This window comes from Hippocampus zosterae, chromosome 16 (genome assembly GCF_025434085.1).
Source record: "Hippocampus zosterae strain Florida chromosome 16, ASM2543408v3, whole genome shotgun sequence".
Lineage (NCBI taxonomy): Eukaryota > Metazoa > Chordata > Actinopteri > Syngnathiformes > Syngnathidae > Hippocampus > Hippocampus zosterae.
This window is the reverse complement of record NC_067466.1, coordinates 3,905,486-3,927,201: the sequence shown is the minus strand read 5'-3', so window position 1 is coordinate 3,927,201 and position 21,716 is coordinate 3,905,486. Positions and strand designations below refer to the sequence as shown.

The 21,716-nt window shown below is 46.4% G+C and overlaps 2 protein-coding genes across 6 annotated transcripts in view; both read right to left on the bottom strand.

Annotated features, from left to right (window-relative positions):
• LOC127587820 (uncharacterized) overlaps window positions 1-21,716 on the bottom strand; it is a 270,103-nt gene that overhangs the window by 207,028 nt on the left and 41,359 nt on the right. The gene's annotated exons all lie outside the window — the stretch shown is intronic.
• The window catches only part of ntm (neurotrimin), a 126,112-nt gene continuing 122,969 nt past the window's right edge, over window positions 18,574-21,716 (bottom strand). For 4 of the 5 annotated variants that reach the window (XM_052046285.1, XM_052046281.1, XM_052046284.1 and 1 more), the window contains one exon: window positions 18,574-20,317. In XM_052046285.1, the coding sequence (XP_051902245.1) occupies window positions 20,217-20,317 (101 nt within the window). In that variant the 3' untranslated portion in view covers window positions 18,574-20,216. The remainder of the gene's footprint in view (window positions 20,318-21,716) is intronic. The other variant, XM_052046282.1, reaches the window with a different exon arrangement.

The window sequence follows — 21,716 nt, the reverse complement described above, 5'->3', positions numbered from 1 at the left end:
GATTTAACGTTTAAATGGTCAATTCAACCACATTGCAACTCACAAATGGCACAAATTGTCCCTGCTGTAAATGAATTAAGTTAACCCTGATTTTAGTCTTACAGGCATTGGTCAATCTTTTCAAGAAAGGGGAATGGCAAAGAGGTTGGAATATAAAAAGAGAAAAAGCAAAATGTGGTCTCACAGAAACGGGGAAAGTGTGTTTCACTTTGCTGTGTCGTTCTCCACAAAGATCATCAGAGGTGCGCCGGTGATGGAGTCATTGTGCATACGGTCGGAATCTTTGTTTGGCCTGGGAGACAAGGTTGGACATCGGACATCAGCGCTTGACGTACAGCTAAAATAAAGCCAAGAAAAGTAAAAAAAGGCGAAATAATGATCAGAAACCACAAATGCGTCCTACCAGAGCTGGAACAAGAGGAGCAGATGGATGTTGATCAGGATCCAGCAAAGGAAGAGAAGAGAGTGACAGGAAGAAACCCAACAGGTCATATCTTTTCTTCTTTCTGGCTTCTACACACGACCACTGCTCTGGCGTCGAATGACATGTGTGGGATGGATTCAAGGCTGCCTTTCCCTACTCATAGGACCCAGGGCTAACCATCCATCCATCCATCCATCCATCATCTACCGCTTATCCGGGGCCAGGTCGCGGGGCAACAGCTTTAGCAGGGAAGCCCAGACTTCCCTCTCCCTAGCCACTTCTTCCAGCTCTCCCCGGGGGATCCCGAGTCGTTCCCAGGCAAGCTGGGTGACATAGTCTCTCCAGCGTGTCCTGGGTCTTCCTCTGGGTCTCCTCCCGGTGGGACATGACCGGAACACCTAACCGGGGAGGCGCTCAGGAGGCATCCGAATCAGATGCCCAAGCCACCTCCTCTGGCTCCTCTCGATGTGGAGGAGAAGCGGCTCGACTCTGAGCCCCTCCCGGATGACTGAGCTTCTCACCTTATCTCTAAGGGAGAGCCCGGACACCCTTCGGAGAAAACTCATTTCAGCCGCTTGTATCCGGGATCTCGTTCTTTCGGTCACGACCCATAGCTCGTGACCATAGGTGAGGGTTGGGACGTAGATCGACCGGTAAATTGAGAGATTCGCCCTTTGGCTCAGCTCCTTCTTCACCACGACAGACCGATACAACGTCCGCATCACAGCAGACGCTGCACCGATCCGCCTGTCGATCTCCCGCTCCCTCCTACCCCCACTCGTGAACAAGACCCCAAGATACTTAAACTCCTCCACTTGGGGCAAGATCTCCTCCCCGACCCGGAGGAGGCACTCCACCCTTTTCCGACTGAGGACCATGGTTCCAGATTTGGAGGTGCTGATTTTCATCCCAACTGCTTCACACTCGGCTGCGAAACGCTCCAGTGAGAGTTGGAGAGCCCTGTTTGAAGGAGCCAACAGCACCACATCATCTGCAAAAAGCAGGGATGCAATACTGAGGCCCCCAAAACGGACCCCCTCAACGCTTCGGCTGCGCCTAGAAATTCTGTCCATAAAGGTTATGAACAGAATCGGCGACAAAGGGCAGCCTTGGTGGAGTCCTACCCCCACTGGAAACGATTCCGACTTACTGCCGGCAATGCGAACCAAACTCTGACATCGGTGGTATAGTGACCGAACAGCCCGTATCAGGGGGTTCGGTACCCCATACCCACGAAGCACCCCCCACAGAACTCCCCGAGGGACACGGTCAAACGCCTTATCCAAGTCCACAAAACACATGTAGACTGGTTAGGCGAATTCCCACATACCCTCAAGGACCCTGCAAAGGGTGTAGAGCTGGTCCACTGTTCCACGGCCGGGACGAAAACCACACTGCTCCTCCTCAATCTGAGGCTCGACTTCCTGACGGACCCTCCTCTCCAGCACCCCTGAATAGACCTTACCAGGGAGGCTGAGGAGTGTGATCCCTCTGTAGTTGGAACACACCCTCAGGTCCCCCTTTTTAAAAAGAGGGACTACCACCCCGGACTGCCAATCCAGAGGCACTCTCCCTGTTGACCACGCGATGTTGCAGAGGCGTGTCAACCAGGACAGCCCCACAACATCCAGAGCAATGAGGAACTCCGGGCGGATCTCATCCACCCCTGGGGCCTTGCCACCGAGGAGCTTTTTAACCACATCGGTGACTTCAACCACAGAGATAGGAGAGCCCACCTCAGAGTCCCCAGGCTCTGCTTCCTCCAAGGAAGGCGTGTTGGTGGAGTTGAGGAGGTCTTCAAAGTACTATGCCCACCGGTTCACAACGTCCCGAGTCGAAGTCAGCAGCGCCCCATCCCCACTGTACACAGTGTTAGTGGTGCACTGCTTCCCCCTCCTGAGACGTCGGATGGTGGACCAGAATTTCCTCGAAGCCGTCCGGAAGTCGGCTTCCATGGCCTCACCGAACTCTTCCCACGCTCGGGTTTTTGCCTCGGCGACCACCGAAGCCGCGGTCCGCTTGGCCAGTCGATACCCGTCAGCTGCCTCTGGGGTCCCACAGGCCATAAAGGCTCGATAGGACTCCTTCTTCAGCTTGACGGCATCCCTTACTGCTGGTGTCCACCAGCGAGTACGGGGGTTGCCGCCACGACAGGCACCAACCACCTTACGGCCACAACTCAGATTGGCCGCCTCAACAATAGAGGCACGGAACATGGTCCACTCGGGCTCAATGTCCCCCGCCTCCCCCGGAACATGGGAAAAGCTCTGTCGGAGGTGGGAGTTGAAACTCCTTCTGACAGGGGATTCCGCCAGACGCTCCCAACAAACCCTCACAATACGTTTGGGTCTGCCAGGACGGACCGGCATCTTCCCCCACCATCGGAGCCTACTCACCACCAGGTGGTGATCAGTTGACAGCTCCGCCCCTCTCTTCACCCGAGTGTCCAGAACATGCGGCCGCAAATCCGATGATACAACTACAAAGTCGATCATTGAACTGCGGCCGAGGGTGTCCTGGTGCCAAGTGCACATATGGACACCCTTATGTTTAACAAGGTGTTCCCTGCTGGGGACTCCCTTGTTCTGCTGGGGGACTTCAATGCTCACGTGGGCAATGACAGTGAGACCTGGAGGGGCATGATTGGGAGGAACGGCCCCCCCGATCAGAACCCGAGTGGTGTTTTGTTATTGGACTTCTGTGCTCGTCACGGATTGTCCATAACGAACACCACCAATAACAGAACACCACTCGGGTTCTGATCGGGGGGGCCATTCCTCCCAATCACGGCCCTCCAGGTCTCACTGTCATTGCCCACGTGAGCATTGAAGTCCCCCAGCAGAACAAGGGAGTCCCCAGCAGGAGTACTCTCCAGCACACCCTCCAAGGACTCCAAAACCTTGTATGCTGAGCTGCTGTTTGGTGCATATGCACAAACAACAGTCAGGACCCGTCCACCCACCCGAAGGCGGAGGGAGGCAACCCTCTCGCCTACCTGTGTGAACCCCAATTTACAGGCACTGAGCCGGGGGGCAATGAGTATGCCCACACCTGCTCTGCGCCTCTCACCGTGAGCAACTCCAGAGTGGAAGAGAGTCCAACCCCTCTCGAGAGAACTGGTACCAGAACCCAGGCCGTGTGTGGAGGCAAGTCCGACTAAATCCAGTCGGAAATTCTCTGCCTCACACACCAGCTCGGGCTCCTTCCCTGCCAGAGAGGTGACATTCCATGTCCCAAGAGCTAGCTTCTGCAGCCGAGGATCGGACCGCCAGGGTCCCCGCCTTTGGCTGCCGCCTAGCTCACATTGCACCCGACCCCTTTGGCCCCTCTCATGGGTGGTGAGCCCATGGGAAGGGGGACCCACGTTGCCTCTTCGGGCTGTGCCCGGCCGGGCCCCATGGGTGTAGGCCCGGCCACCAGGCGCTTGCCAACGAGCCCCACCTCCAGGCCTGGCTCCAGAGGGGGGCCCCGGTGACCCGCGTCCGGGCAAGGGAAACCTAGATCTATTTATTGCAATCATCATTGGGGTCTTTGACCCGTGCTTTGTCTGGCCCCTCACCTAGAACCTGTTTGCCATGGGTGACCCTGCAGGGGCAAAAAGCCCCAGACTACTTAGCTTCTAGGATCATTGGGACACACAAACCCCTCCACCACGGTAAGGTGACGACTCACGGAGGCTAACCATCAAAAAGAGATAACGTTATGTGCGCATGCGGATAGTCCGCAAATTGAGGAATCGAGCGAATGAAAGTTTGAGGTGGTGGTGAAAAAAAACTCACAAAGGTCTACTAATTATGACATTTAAGAAATGGGACTGCCAGTCTGATTTTTCGGACGAAACGTCCGAAGGGCGTATCACTAAACTCACCTGTGATGTATGCACAGAACCCGAGAGCGAAATACGACGCGTTGCACGATTACGAGGCAAATTGGTCATTAGATTTGTAGGCTAATCGCTGTGAAAAATATTATGAAACAGTATTGGTTATTCTATAATTTACTGTATGTAGCGTGGTAACTTTAGGAATAAAACATTCGTCACAAGGTGTAGTAATGCTAATGTTAACTGTTGGTTGAACTAATGATGATGTGTGGTAGATTCTTCCGTCAAATTGATAGTAGTATACACATGCATCGTCTTGGGAAGAGGATGTCAAGCCACATCAAGTACCTGTATTAATGATTACCAGTAAATGAATTTTTGCAGTGTGAGATTGTAAAAAAGACTCAGATTTTGGGGTATGCTGTATTCACGATGCCCTGTGATTGCACCATATTTTGATCCATTTATTTGTTTGAATAAACCTGGAGTATGCAGCTGCTGATGTAATGCTCATTGTTAATGCATAGTTTTCAAACATTTCTCTTGAAACATTATACTTTTGAGTTTCAGAATTCTTGATTATGACTATCAGTCAAAATAAAAAATGGGTTCCCATGATGAACATTTCCGGAACCCAAAATTAGTTACCGTGGTTTCCCATTGCGTAAACCGACGGAACCGAAAAACGGTTCCCGTGAAATTCCGAAATCCTCAGGCCTGCTACTGAATTATTTAAACGTTTGCAGCATTTGTTCATAATTGTATGTATATGTTGTTTTTTGTGTTATAATCATATGCAACTGAATAGGTTGACCATTTCATAATTCGAAATTTGGGACTCTCTAAATGCATAATGGGACTCATACTTTTCTGATCAGCCAGTCCCTGTGACTCGCTGGCGGTAAACTGTAAAATTATCACTGCAATGGTGACTCTACTTATGAGTGTCTCTTCATACCAAATTTTCAAGTTACGAAACGTCTCAACAGGAAAATATTGCCTCTTTTTACAATAGAAGTTTCAAGATACGAAAGGTAAAACAGTATGAGCTGTTGTTCACAGCTCCGAATTTTCTGAACGCAACATACTTAGAGCTGCATTGCCATTGGCTATTACCGAGCATCATCTCTGGCAACCCATTGGCTAAAAGGGATCTCTTTCGTATGAGTATATGTGTGTCGAGTGAAGCCAGTCAGATCGTTTCACTCTGTTACGTTCTCACTGACCGTACAGAATGGACGGTTAAAGCATCTTACTTAACTTTTTTTGTCAGAACTCTTGAAGTACAAGCACATTACTCAGTCTCTCAACATCGAGGAGAACACACATCACTTCCTGTTTCTCACTAAAAGCCGTCCCCCAAGCAACAGCAACTCAACCTAACAATACTATTGTTACAGACCTCAAAAATGTTTTGAGCTAACTTTATGAAATATTTTAGCAAGGTTGTATTTATCATCCCTTGTCAAATACACATTTAGGGCAATATTTGATATAGATATGTGTCGATGCAGCGCACTCATCATTCGCCCCTCGGAACAAGAGGAGATTTGAAAGTTTTACATAAATGTATTAACTTTTACAGGATTCACTTTGGACCCCAATAAAGTGATGAAGAATAGGTTGGGTTTTTTTTGTCCATACAAACAAAGCGAGAGACAATAGACATTTACTGGATGAAAAAGGGATGCGTTTGGTTGATCTCGCCAATGCATATGACCGTAATGTAGCGACAATCGCCACGTTATTAAAACAAAAGGAAGCCATTAAAGCTATTATTCCTTCTAAAGGCCTCACTCTAATTTCAAACAGGAGGTTGGCAGTGAACAATGAGATGGAGAGGTTGTTACTCATGTGGATAAATGCGAAAGAGATGGCTGGTGACACTGACCGAGGCCATAATTTGCAAACAGGCAACTCTCATTTTTAATGACCTTGTTAAGACAAGGGAACGTCAGCGAAAGAACACTGGAAGTACAAGGCATTGTGTGGGTGGTTCGAGAAGTTCAAAAGAAGAAGTCTGTTGTTCGGTATGGTGAGGCAAGTCGCGCCGCCCGTAAAGCGGCCAACGAATTTGTGCAAAAATTCAAACAATTGGTGATTGATGAAAGTTATGTTGCACAAAATCTTTGAGTTAAGAAATGTCTTCCAGAACATATTAATTGTTTAAGTAGAGGTACTACTGTACTCAAATACTCAAATCAGATTACTTACGACACAAGGCCCCGGGGCCTGCCACATAATTTTATGTGACCCGCGAAAGAAAATCAAGCATGTTGACTCCCATGATGCATGCTAAAATCTGAACCAAAATTTCAAATTGTCATATGTAATCCATAATCACAGAGATATCGCAAGCATTTTCTCGTTACCAACCCCTTATTATATTAACATAAACAATGTTTGAACAAGCTATTCTTCTTTGCTTCTGATTTAAAAAATAGTTATCCATCAAATTTCTTTCTCGCTGTGTATGTGATATGTGGAGGTGTTAATCATTAATATGGTTTCACAACACTCACTGTGGGCGTCCCGGTAGTCCAGTGGTTAGCACGTCGGCTTCACAGTGCAGAGGTACCGGGTTCGATTCCAGCTCCGGCCTCCCTGTGTGGAGTTTGCATGTTCTCCCCGGGCCTGCGTGGGTTTTCTCCGGGTGCTCCGGTTTCCTCCCACATTCCAAAAACATGCATGGTAGGCTGTGATTGGACGCTCTAAATTCCCTAGGTGTGAATGTGAGCGTGGATGGTTGTTCGTCTCTGTGTGCCCTGCGATTGGCTGGCAACTGATCCAGGGTGTCCCCCGCCTATTGCCCGAAGACGGCTGGGATAGGCTCCAGCACCCCCCGCGACCCTAGTGAGGATTAAGCGGTCCAGAAAATGGATGGATGGACGGAACATTCACTGTTATAACCGTGCTCCAAGGGAAACTGTAACTATCATGACAACAATTAATTTGACACATTCATACCTGTCAACTCATACGGTTTAGCCATAGTTCATATGGATTTTGTGGTGAATCTTACGTATATGGCCGTATCGCACAAATCATACGGATTCTGAAAATTTCCGTTTTTTGTCCCCCCCCCTCCTAACGGGTAGTTCCGTTTGCTTTTACCCAGAATGGTGCTCGTCTACTCGAATGCTTTCATTTCCGGAATACAACTCTGAACACAGTAATGCCACTAGTAGAATGATGATTAGACATTAACCAGACATTGTATTATGGAGATCTACAATAAATATCATTGAAAATGTTTTTTTTCTGTTCCGTTATTTTGACATAAAATGCTTTGGTATGTTATAAGGTTTTTTTGCTCTTTATAAGGATTTTTTTTTTGGTAGTTTATACAGGTTGGCGCTCCGAAAAGTTGACAGGTATGCACATTTGACTTAAAAATTAATAAGTACAAAAAGACGACAAGGCCCCGAACAAGCGAGCATATGCGGGTGACCACCACAGCCGCCCGCCCACGCAACTCCCTGTCCGCCAACCAGCCAAATCCTGACTTCAAGGCAACTTGGTTGATCCTGCCAGTATGTCGTGCTCGCATGGTAGCAGCCATGACTTAGATCGACTTTTTTACAAATGTTCACACCACGACTGAGTGGGGAGTGTGAAGTGAAGCTACATTCATAACAGGCGTGTTGCAAGGCATAAAGCTTTTTTGGGGCACAGGCCCCCTACTACAGTAGTCCCCCAACCACCGGTCCAGAGCTCGCTACCATCATGTGGGCCAAACTGATATACTTTCAAAACATAAATAAAATATTCTGTAGTGGAGCATATGAGCCCCAAATGTACATGTACATGATCACCATGGAAGGAATGTAATGGACAGTTGCCAGTTGACGAAATATCACTCAGATCATGAATTGAACCATGGTGGGGAAAAAGCTCAGGGATCACTGTCCTATTATATCCCATTAGTCCCGCACACCCACACACACACACTGCCCCAATCCCCGATGCAGCATTCTTACAAAAACATCTTCCTGAGATGTTCATGAATGTACCAATCTAAATCATCCTATAATTCTTTGCACTATGATCACTACAACAAAGGCGGACCAAAGTTGTTTTTGTGTCAACTTACCAGACCTCAAAGTGCATTGTGCGCTCATTGTTCTGCACCCCAGGGAAAGCTGTGCAGCTTCTATCATGTCATGTTCTGCTCTGCTTTGTTTTTGTTTCAGCAGTGTTGAGTAGCACTACAGCTGTCAGCATGGATGGCATCCTGTACACTAGACACAGACTCACAAAAGGTTCAGGATATTTGACTTTTGAGTGAAATTTCAGGACGAACCTAAAATGTATTTAAATCTTTACAGCTGAGCTTAATTTAAACTTTTTGCCCAAGTTGCTGTTCGCCAACAGCAAAATTCACAACAGCCGTTTGATTCTTAAATCAACCAAACAATGTCCTGGTTCAATTAAATCTGGTACAGATATTGAAACAGTCGTACTCATCATGCTGTTCACACTTCATGACGTCATGAAACCAAAACGATACCTAACAATGGATCAATAGAAGCTTGCCATTGTTATGCTTCAAACAGGACACTCTCAGAGGGACGTTGCCACTGATCTTTGTGTGTCACAGATTGTCACCGGCAGGTCGTAACACACCGAGAGACTGAAGGAGTCACAGAAAGATGTAGAAGCCATAGCCCATGCTGATGACCGCTACATTGTGAACAATGCCCTGAGAAACCGGACGATGAATACCTCTCAACTCCAGGCATGTCTAAAAGTAGGTGAGAGGCACCCAACTGTCACATCGGACCATTCGAAACCATTTACATCAGTTTGGTCTGCGTGCTAGACGAACTGCAAGGGTACCTGACAACACCACCGGCCGCAGGTGTCATCGTCTTGCTTGGGCCACGGGGCATTAATGCTGGACAAGGGACCAGAGGGCCTCAGTGGTGTTCTTTGCTGTGTTTTTTTACATACTTGATCAATAAATTTGATTCTTAATCTGTGTCAGATTTTGTCATGAAAAATTTGAGTAAATACATCTACTGTTGTAATCTTTGTCTCAAATATGTAAAGTATAAATACTGCTTATATATTTTAAACATGCTGGTACCCGTGATGTTTCTTGCTCACAACATCAATGATTAGACAGACAAAGAAGTCACAGATCTTCACCAACACAGTGTGCTGACATAGTGGAGAACAGTGAAATCCCATTTAACATCCCATTTTGCTTTCAGTTCACATTTAACTGAAAGCAAACTTTACATCCATGTACACAAACACGACAGCTTTATTTGTATAAACCAGTGATGCACAAACACATTTAATCATTGTTATTTAATTCAATCATGGTAGCTATTTTTGTGTTGTGGAATACTACTAACTACTACTAATAATAATAATAATATGTGTTTAGATGTTTATCACAAATTGGTGCCGTTGTTAAATCAAGCTTCTTTCACCTTAGACAGCTGGCCAAAATAAAACCTCTCCTCTCACATGAACACTTTGAGACAGTAATTCATGCCTTTGTCACATCCCGGCTGGATTACTCCAATGCCCTTTACTTTGGAGTCAGCCAGTCCTCCATTAAGCGCCATCAGCTGGTCCAGAATGCCGCTGCTCGCCTCTTGACTGGTACTCGTAAGAGGGACCACATAACTCCTACTTTGGCATCCCTTCACTGGCTCACCATTCATTTTAGAGTTATTTTCAAGATCCTCCTCTTTGTTTTCAAATCTCTGAATAATCTCGCACCACCTTACCTCTCTGAGCTCATCCGCCCCTACACACCTGCCCGGCGCCTCAGGTCTGTGGACCAGTCTTTGTTTGAAGTACCGGTACCAAGAACTAAACTGAGGCTCAGAGGGGATCGAGCCTTTTCTGTTGCTGGTCCCTCTCTCTGGAATGACCTCGCACTGAACATTCGGCAAGCCTCCTCGCTGCCCATCTTTAAAGCCCTCCTCGAAACTCACTTGTATTCTTTGGCGTTCAACTCAGCATGACTTAGATTTCTTTCTAACTTTATTACCGATTCGTCTTACTGTTTATTGTGCATGTTAAATCACTCCATGTACAGCACTTTGTATGCAGCGATGGCTGTTTGAAAGTGCTCTATAAATACTGTTGACTTGACTTGACTTGACAAAGACATTAAATATATAGAGTCAAATATGTAATTTTTGTTTGGGTGATGGCCAGTCTGATCTGCAACAGCCAATCACGGCATTACTTGAGGCTGGGCTCTGGTGATGGGTCTGCCTCTGCCGTTAGCCTCTCTCACACGGCGTCATGCATGGTCACTTTTGTTTTATTCAGGTGTTGCCAAAGACCGAAAGGACTTGAGGATGAAAAAACAGTTACTGTATAAATATTACACACAGCATATGTCATTACAATCTACATAAACTATGTAAATACACTTTCTTTATTGTCTGGAAAAAGTAGAGGTGATAGACCAAACGGATTGGGCACTGGATACATACATTGAGATAACATATCACTTCTGAATCACTCCCAAACTCAACAATCTCCTTTTTCAAACGATGGCCACTGACTATTTCATTTCTGAAAAGTAATAGCTACTCTACCTTCAAAAAGCCACACATCTTATTCTTGTTAAGTCTCGGATAAACCGATTGTGGGGGGATTCAAAATGCGTCGACAAAAACAAGGTCTCCGTAGGAAAAAAGACAATTTAATGTCTCAATCGCACCGAAATAAGGCGAGAACATAAAGCGCTGGTCCACAATAAGGACCAGGAGGCAAATCCAAACAAGTAACAAAAAGTGCTTGCACAAAAGAGCAAGGAAGAAAAAATAAAGACCGCAAACTACAAACGAAAAACAATGTAACACAAGTACACACACAAAAGCCAGGTCTTCAAAACAAAACAGTATTTAATCAAAATGGGTACCGAGAACTATAACGCGAAATCATGACGAGGTCAAAAGCCAATAAGTCAAAGAACAGCGAAGACAGCAATGCCAGAGACAATACTCCCACAATAGGTGTAAGACGGCGGAGTCCTTAAATAGTGTTTCTATTGATTAAAGATTGGCAGCAGGTGTGCTAGAAAGTCCGGTCATGCCACCTGCTGGCCAGACCGCAAAACCGAAACGTGACAGTACCCCCCCTTCAACGGACGCCTCCTGGCGGACCACCCGGCTTTGACGGGTGCGCTGCGTGGAAAGCCCGGAGCAGGGACGGGTCTAAGATCCAGGAGCGGGGGATCCATTGCCGATCCTCCGGGCCGTAGCCCACCCAGTCGACCAAATACTGGAACCCCTTTCCCCTGCGCCGAGAGTCCAAAATTTCACGCATGGTGTACACCGGTTCACCGTCGACGATTCGTGGAGGAGGAGGCGACGTGGGCGGAGGAGCCAGGGGACTGGTGGCCACCGGCTTCAACAGGGAAACATGGAAGACGGGGTGGACCTTCATGGTGGGCGGCAGTCGGAGCTTGACGGAGATGGCGCTGAGGACCGATTCCACCTCGAACGGTCCAGTGAAGCGAGGCCCCAACTTGCGAGAAGTACCAGCGAGTCGCAGGTCCCTTGTTGCCAACCACACCTTCTGCCCCACCTGATAGCTGGGTGCTGGGCGCCGGCGGCGGTCAGCGATCTGCCGGTTCCGCAGCGCAGTGCGTGACAGTGCCGCTCTGGTCTCCCTCCATACGCGATGGGCCCGTCGCAGATGGAGCTTGATTCCACCTGACCCTCCTGGGAAGGAAACAGAGGAGGTTGATAACCATACGCCGCCATGAAAGCAGACCGGCCGGTGGCCGATGAGACGAGGGTGTTGTGGGCGTACTCCACCCAAGGCAGGTGAGCCGACCACGAGGAGGGGCGATGGAGGCAAACGCAGCGCAGAGCTGCCTCCAAGTTCTGGTTCATGCGCTCCGTTTGGCCATTGGACTGCGGGTGGTAATCAGAAGACAGACTCGCCGTGGCCCCCATGGCCTGACAGAAACGTTTCCATACCCTGGAGACGAATTGAGGACCCCGGTCCGACACAATGTCCACCGGAATCCCATGAAGACGGAAGACGTGTCTGACGAGAAGGTCGGCGGTTTCCTGGGCAGAGGGCAGCTTGGACAAGGCAACAAAATGGACAGATTTAGAGAAGCGGTCAACTATGTTGAGTATGACTGATTTTCCCCGGGAAGGAGGCAGGCCGGTAACAAAATCCAGGGAAATGTGGGACCATGGTCAAGACGGAGCAGGCAACGGTTGCAGCAACCCAGCTGGTGGTTGGTGGGACGCCTTACTTCACGCACAGGTGGAACAGGCCTTGATATAGTCGTGTGTATCCTTGCGTTGCTCCGGCCACCAAATCCGCTGCGACACGAGGTCCAAGGTCCGGTTCACCCCCAGATGGCATGCCACCTTAGACGTGTGCCCCCACTGTAACACCTCCGCGCGCAGAGGTGGGGGTACAAAAAGTCTCCCTGCCGGACAACCAGCCGGGACTTTAATTCCGTTCTGGGCCTCCTTGACCCTACATTCGACGGCCCACCTCAGTGCCCCCACAATACAATGGTCAGGAACAATGCTTTGGGGTTCGTTGCTCCTCTCCGCGGGATCTTTGGTTAGTCCAAATGGCATGACCAAATCTTCGAAGTGCCCTAAAGGCGTCTTGAATGCTGTCTTCATTCATCCCCCTCCCGAATTCGAACCAGATGGTAAGCACTTCGTAAATCGAGTTTGCAGAATATGGTGGCAGTTTGGAGGGGGGCGAACGCCGAATCTAACAACGGAAGTGGATACTTGTTCTTGATTGTGATTTCGTTAAGGCCCCGATAAACAACACACGGGCGTAACGACTTGTCTTTCTTTTCGATGAAGAAGAACCCGGCCCCCAGTGGAGATTTAGACGGCCGAATGAGACCAGCCCAGAATGAGCTATTGATATATTCCCTTAGAGCAGGCGTGTCCAAAATCCGGCCCGCGGGCCAAATCCGGCCCGCGGTCGAATTTCATCCGGCCCTCGGCCCCTGTCATAAAATCAGTGCCGTCTGGCACGCAGGTTGGGCGCAATGGAACACGTGTTGCATTGACTGAGGTCTCGTAGACTGGTGAGTGATGTTTCATAGAGTACTGCTTCCCTCTAGTGGCTAAATGAGTAATAGCATTCACTAAATGAGTAATAGCATTTAGACACTAGAGGGCATCACTCACGAGTTAATAAGACATCACTCCGTGTTTATATTGACTGATATGTCATATTTCAAATGATCCTTGCAGTTGTGGATATGTGTATTGCTTGTTCATTTCCCTGTTGTTCGAGTCAACGGTTTTGTGACTATTGAAAAGTCATGGTGATACATTTTATGTTTCAAATCAATCAATTTGCACTCAGGATACTTCTGTTTAAGAAAAAGTCAAGTGAATAAGCAGTTGTATGTGATATACCTGTTTCAAATGAACCAAAAGAAATTCTTATTCATTCATTCATTCATCTTCCGAGCCGCTTGATCCTCACTAGGGTCGCGGGCGGTGCTGCAGGCTATCCCAGCTGTCTTCGGGCATTAGGCGGGGGACACCCTGAATCGGTTGCCAGCCAATCGCAAAGAAATTCTTAAGATTGTTGAAATTAAAATAAAATGGAAATGTGAAACAGACTGGCTTACTAAAATTTGTTGAACAATATTGTTGTTCAATGTAAAGAATGTCAGCCAAGGTCGGCCCCCCGACATTTTACCACATAAAATCTGGCCCCCTTGGCAAAAAGTTTGGACACCCCTGCCTTAGAGCCTCTTGTTCCGGCTGTGAGAACAAGCCGGAACAAGTCGGGAAGTCGGGAGTGGGGCATTGTCTATAAGGTCGACTGCGCAGTCATAGGGCCGGTGAGGCGGCAAGGACTGGGCATGGTAAATACTTGGCACATATCATGGTAAATACTTGGCACATTATCCAAACAAATTGGCAGCAGGTGTGCTAGAAAGTCCACTCATGCCACCTGCTGGCCAGACCGCAAAACCGAAACGTGACAATTCTTATATTAAAACAAATATTTCCAAATTACAATGAAATCTCTGAGAGCGAACGACGGTTTAGTTGCTCCGATGACCACACACACACACACACTCGGCTCCCTCTCCGCCGGTTCGAACTTTTATTGGAAAATACAAGAAAGACACTGCCCCCGAGATTTGCATACCGCGCTCCCCGGTCCGGCCCCTCTGTAATGATCTGATTTGCCCGATTACACAAGTCACACATTTTGCTGATGACAAATGTCCACCTGGGCGCAACAGCTGTTCCCAAACTGTCTTTTGGTATTCAACAACTCTTTGTTCCCAATTTGTTTATTTCCACTCTGTGATTGAATCTAGCCTTCTTCCGTTTGTCCCTTGCTTTGACGTGATTACTCAAGAAAAGGCCCTCCGCCCAAACAGCCGACACCTCTGCGCTGAGTATGTCCAGACATGCCCAAATTAACCGAAACTTGAAACATGATACAATTTTGTTTATATATTTCTCCATCACTGCATCTCAGGTGAATGCTGAGATGATTCTGGTAGCACACACATTTCTGAGCCATCCTTTCTTATTCTTGCACATTTTTTTGTGGGTATCAATGACATTCCTCTGAATATCTGAATTGGATCATGATCACTTATTGGGGCATTGAATCCACCATAACTAAAGTACCTCTCATCCAAGTCAGTGTTGTCAGTTCAGGCACATTGGCTGGAGAGATTGTGAAAGATAAAACTTGGCGTTTTAGGAGTGAGATTTCCACATTGGAAATGACAGGGCCTCTGTGTTGGGGTTTATTGCAAACACTGACACTGACCAATACCAACCTTTTGACACTTACTCCCCGCTGGAACACAAACTGGGCTTATCCGAAGCTTATATCACATAGGGCAGCCCGGTGGTTGACTGGTTAGCGCATTGGCCTCACAGTGCAGAGGTGCAGGGTTCGATTCCGGCTGCGGGCTTCCTGTGTGGATGTTCTCCCCGTGCTTGTGTGGGTTTGCTCCGGGTAATTTTCTCCAGGTATTTTTACGGTTTCCTCCTACATTCCAAACACATCGAACATGTCACTGGGTGTGACAGTGAGCACAAATGGTTGTTCGTCTCTGTGTGCCCTGCGATCGGCTGGCAACCAGTTGAGGGTGTAAGCCACCTACTGAAAATATACAGCTAGAATAGGCTCCAGCACAAGTCCATAGGCCAAAGAGAAAAAGGCATACTGTAGGCACCTGAAGGAGGCCCTACAAACATGTGGTTATCCCCAGCTGTCCGTTTGTCAAAAGTGCATCTAGTTCCCGAAGGACAGAGTGCAAGGTGGACGTGGAACCAAAGTGCCAGCCAAAACAACATTGTCATGATATATGTGGCAGGTCTACCAGAAAAAGATTTTTACCCAAAATTACATTCCCTTACACTTCAAACCGGGTAACACCCTGAGCGAGATAAAGGCTGGCATGCCATAAAGACAAGACGCCCCATTCCCAGAAAAAAATGTATGTTGTCCAGTGCAGTGATGACTGAGCAGGCAGATGTCACGGCAAACTCTTCCAATTAAGACTCAGTTGTATACCTAGATCTCAAAGGGGAAAAAAGGACCATTTTCGCAACAAAAATTGTACAGAGAGAAGATAAATAGCTTGAAAGACGAGTGAGAGAGACCATCTACAGTAGGTAAAGTTGAGAAACAATCTCAAAACAGAGGCAGAGGCTTACAACACCACCTACATTTGTCCGTTCATTCATCCCTTCCAGAAGAAAAAGAATAATTTAGCCTCTAACAGTGAAACAATAGAGACACTTTGTCCTTCAGCTGCATCTACTACCACTGCTAACCTTGCTGGAATACTGACGAGGGTGATTTCCTCCAAATGTTTTTGGTGGGCAGACCTCTCTTTCATGAAGATGTCTCAAACTCAATTTAACTGGGGGCCGCTGGAGCTGGGGTCTGGTGAGGCTAGGCCGCATCAGGTTTTCCACCAAAAAAATTAAAAAAGGGGAAAAAAAGCATTTGTTAAAAACAGAAAAAAATATATCCGTAATCTTCAGTGCTATACCCGACACTTTTTCAGTGCTTTGGTTTCCAAAAGAAAAGCTCTGATAAAACATTCCACTGTTCTCAAATATCTTCATATTTTTCTACACAATATAAGAAGGCAGCAGAGAGATTTGTTGTTTACATCCGTGTTTACACTTGGTGTGGGGCACCGTGGGCACGGTCACCTTGACGCTATAGGGTGCTCCAAAGCTGTTAGCCTTCCAATGAGACAAACCTAACTATTTAGCACGGAGGTAGGGCTAACACACACAGCATCCATATTGAACTCCAGCGGGCCGCACTAACATTATATTTTCATATCAAAGTGGGGGCCTCAAATTAGCATCTTATGGGCCGTGTTTAGACTGTGGGCCGGGAGTTTGGGACCACTGCTTTAATGCATTTTAATGAATGCCGTTTTGCATCCCAAAAGAGTATACCATTTGTGGTTGGAACCTGCCGCAAATTTAGCGGATAAGATAAGATAAGATAAGATATCCTTTATTTGTCCCACAATGGGGAAATTTACAGCCTCCAGCAGCAAGAATGTATGTAGAAAGAAGAAGAGAAAAAAAACAACAACAAACATCTTTCAATTAAATACAATATGAACACAAATGGATAAATCGCAGTACTATTTACAATTTTCCTTCACATCATTTAATTATTATTATTATTATGATTGTTATTTTTTATTCATCAGCCTGACAGCAGTCGGTAGGAACAAGCGTCGGTATCTCTCCTTCTTGCAGCGCGGGTGTAACAGTCTCTGGCTGAAGGAGCTACCAAGTGCTGTCAGGGCGGGCTGGAGGGGGTGGGAGGGACTGGCCATAATAGCTTTTAGCTTAGTTAGCATCCTTCTGTTGCCCACCTCCTCCAGAGTGTCAAGGGAGCAACCCAGGACAGAACTGGCCTTCCTGACCAGTCGCTCCAGTCTCTTTCTGTCCCGGGCCGAGATGCTGCCTGACCAGCAGACAATGCCATAATAGATGGCCGAGGCCACCACCGAGTTATAGAATGTCTTAAGGAGTGACCCCGGAACCCCAAAAGACCTCAGTTTCCTGAGTAGGAAGAGTCGGCTCTGTCCTTTCCTAATCAGGGTGTCCGTGTTTGTGGACCAGTCCAGTTTGTCGTTGAGAAGAACACCAAGGTACTTGTAGGAGGTCACCCTCTCTATGTCCATACCCTGGATGTTCATCGGTGCTGGTGAGGACTTTTTCCTGCAGAAATCCACAACCAACTCCTTAGTTTTCCTCGGGTTGATCTGGAGGAGATTCTGCTCCAGATAGAACGGTTTGAACACCGACCCTCAGGCTCGAGCTGTCCCACCCAGCCTATGTGCATTAAGTGATGACAGTTCCTCGGATGAGAAGCCAAACGTCTTTTTAGACAACCAGAACAATCCAGTTGTGAGTGATTCAGTGCTTTGAGAATGAAGTGACCTGGATGAATAAGATTAGCTGCAGGCGACAGTGACATTAGCATGTACAAGAGAAAAGTCTAAGTATTCTTTGCCACCTGTCTTCACATCAGTGAGAACTCCTCAGACGTTTTTTTGTAGGATGGCGACTCATTATGAGAGAGTTCAACTTTTTCCACTTTTAGACACTCTCTCTTTCCATGGACTGATGAACACGAGGGCTTAAAGAGCGACTTTAGTGACCCTTTCGAGCTTGACACAAGCGAACAATTCTCGGTTCTTCGGTTCTCTAGTGCAAGGTATGGCTCACAATGGGCAATGCTTCTTGACGGCATACTATGATTTATTTTGTTGCGATTTTGCTGAAGATCAGATAGTAGAGGTATTTGATCATATTTTATAAGTTTACATAAATCCACTATTTCTAGCATTTGAGATGCGAGAGCGTGAGGGGGAATAGTAGAAAAATAGCCAAACGTTTTGTATGCTATATTCTCTGCCCTCATACCATGAAATTAATAAATATATTTGACAATGAAAAGTGAAGAACTCTTGATTACTTTTATCAGTGTGAATTGGTGCTTCTTAACCAACCATGTAGCTACAGAGTTGCAATATTGTTTGTGTGCAAAGTTTGCCAGCAAGACAAGCTGTAGTATTGCAAGTGGTCTTCGGTTTTTCTAGGGGAAACAGCCATTCTTCTAAACACTCCAAAAGTAGGACAAAAATGCTCCTCATAATGCCACTGGCATTGTCTCCCCTCCTAATTTAAGGATAATACCATTCAGTATATGGCAGATTGCATTGTGGTTCATATATCCCATCAATCTTTTAAAAGGAAAATATCTAGCTTTCTTTACATTCAATTTCCTTTCCAAAAAGAAAAATACTCAATGATCATGTACAATATGGTGTTCAGATACATTTATTTATTTTTTCCTTTAATTTAAATATAAATGTAGAAATATCCAAGATGAAAAGGGCAGTTTGATGACAGCAAAAATGAGTGTAGAATAAAGTGATACATTATTTGATTTATTTGTAATTAAATACAGTATATCTAACAGAGCCATGAATATGTTGATTATTAAGATATCTTTTATTTGTCCCACCCTGGGGAAATGTACAATTATGATGATTGTGTTAAAACGATCAGCAACAGTTTGAATGAGCTGCATTTTAAACCCATGCGGATTTCACAAAAAATGACCTCCTCATATTTTTAACAACCTCATTGTAATGTAAAATTATGCTTTCACCTTTTTTCATCCATAAACATCTTTGTTAGCAAAAACAAAAGAGACATCAAAGACCTGACGAAAACAAGGATGTTTGCCCTAAAAATTACAACTTCAAATTATCATTTCAAATATATTTTAGTTATCTGGATTTAAAAAATAATAAATACAATAAAAACATTAACATGGCAAAAGTAAACACGAATGTTTTACACACACACACACACACAGACACACAGACACACAAAATCACACTTTCAGCTCCAGGCTTAACAAAATCTGTTCCTCTTCTCTCTTTTCTCTAGCTCACCTTGAGGTATTTAAAATTCACTTCCAACACATCCTTTAAATATTACTCTTCCTGCATTTGATATGAATATCAAATTCAGTGTAAGCAAATTCACAGTCGACTTGAATACCAGACAAGACACATTTCTTTTGAAAAGCTTTGAGGAAATCCAATGAAATTGCAAAACATTTGTTGCATCTAAAAAAGAAATACCGTATTTTCTACACTATAAGGTGCATCTAAAAGCATTCATTTTTTTCTCAAAAGCCTACAGTGTGCCTTATAAGCCTTACATATGGAAAATATTTGGTATTACTGGGACATCCATCCATTTTCTGAACCGCTTAATCCTCACTAGGGTCGCGGGGTGTGCTGGAGCCTATCCCAGCCGTCTTCGGGCAGTAGGCGGTGGACACCCTGGATCAGTTGCCAGCCAATCACAGGGCACACAGAGACGAACAACCATCCACGCTCACACTCACACCTAGGGACAATTTAGAGTGTTCAATCAGCCTGCCACGCATGTTTTTGGAATGTGGGAGGAAACCGGAGCACCCGGAGAAAACCCACGTAGGCCCGGGGAGAACATGCAAACTCCACACAGGGATCTGTAAAGTGCTTTGTTACTGCCAGAGCAGTTGTGAAGACTCTATATGAGAATTAAGCTGTGTTATATTGTATTGCATTTCCTTTAGCATAGCTCCATCGAGAGGATGCCGAACGCAAACACAGCCACTCCTGTAGCTATTCTATGAGCCTTATAATGCGGTGCACCCTATATATTAAAGCAGCTTTAAAATACGCCATTCATCGAAGGTGCGCCTGATACTCCGAAGCGCCTTATGGTGCAGAAAATAGGGTAATTCAAAGAGAAAAAGACAACTGTCTAAAATTAGATCACATGTATGGGATAACATCATAACAGAGCAACTTTGTGGACTGCTGTGCATCAGTATGTTTGCAGATTTTGAAAAAAAAAGTCATTTTTGCTCAAACGTTCAAAACTTGGTGAAATCCATTCCTCTTCAAAATTTGAGCAGAAAGGGCAGAAACAGTATGGTGAGGAGGTAGGTGTCCAAGTGCACACCCAGTGCAGATCCACTGCCATCCTGAACTGCTCTCGATCCTGAGAGGTGGACAGCACAAAGAGTGAGTTTAAAAAACAAAACAAAACACTTGTACTTCCAGTGTGGTCCTGAAATATGTCAACATTGAAATACCGTGTCCACACGTAACTTTAACCCTTTCATGCACCAATAATGATAACCTGTAACCTGATAACATGATAGGCTGTCCATTGTGGTAACTGTGTCCCTGAAACGGTTAAGATAACTGTCATTTAAGTCATCCAAGGCTGAAAATGGTCTATTCTGTGTGTTTACACAGAAGAAAAATGTGAATTACGTTCCCACTGTTGCATTTCACATTCTCACATGGATTTTTGGAGCATGCGGACAAGAATGAAGCATGCTCCAGTGACCATTAGCGGTTCCGCAGTGGAGAGAGTGAGCAACACCAAGTTTCTGGGAGTGCACAGCTCTGAAGACCTGTCCTGGAGCCACAATACTTCATCACTGGCCAAAAAAGGCAACCAGCGCCTGTACTTCCTCCGCAAACTGAGGAGAGCAAGGGCCCCACTCCCCCATCATGCAGACATTTTATACAGGCACCATTGAGAGCATCCTGTCCAACTGCATCACTGTGTGGTATGGTGCTTGCACTGTGTCCTGCCAAAAGACTTTGCAGCGCACCGTGAGAGCAGCTGAGAAGATCATTGGTGTCTCTCTCCCCCACATGTACTACTCCCATCTGACCCGCCAAGCTATCCGGATTGCAGGTGACCCCACCCACCCATCCCACAGCCTCTTCGGCCTGCTGCCGTTGGGAAGGAGAGCAAAGTCTCCGTGGCAGAACCAGCAGGCTCAGTTTCTTCCACTGGGCAGTCAGGAGACTCATCTCCCTCCCTGCTCTGCCCGGACTCCCCACCCTCTGTCTCTGCCCGACCCCTGCCTCCTGTCACAGACTATGACCCTCCCCTCATGATCCGACATCTGCATAATGCATATTGCACAATGTACTACCTCACTTTACCCACAATAGCCACAAGTGCCATTGTTTATCCTGTTTGTATTGTCTATATCATCTATATTGTTTATACAGTTCAGATTACATATTATGTCTTTTTATACAGTGTAGCTGCTACCTTCTTAGCTGTGTGTTTAATGCACAGCATCTTTGCATTAATATTTGCACTGAGGATTGAGAGGAAGAAATTTAATCTATGCTGAATGTCGTACATAAGCATACTTGACAATAAAGATGACCTTGACCTTGAAAGAGATGTCAGCATGAAGTTTTTTTTCCCAAACACTACATGAGGTGGGCGGCCCGGTAGTCCAGTGGTTAGCACGTCGGCTTCACAGTGCAGAGGTACCGGGTTCGATTCCAGCTCCGGCCTCCCTGTGTGGAGTTTGCATGTTCTCCCCGGGCCTGCGTGGGTTTTCTCTGGGTGCTCCGGTTTCCTC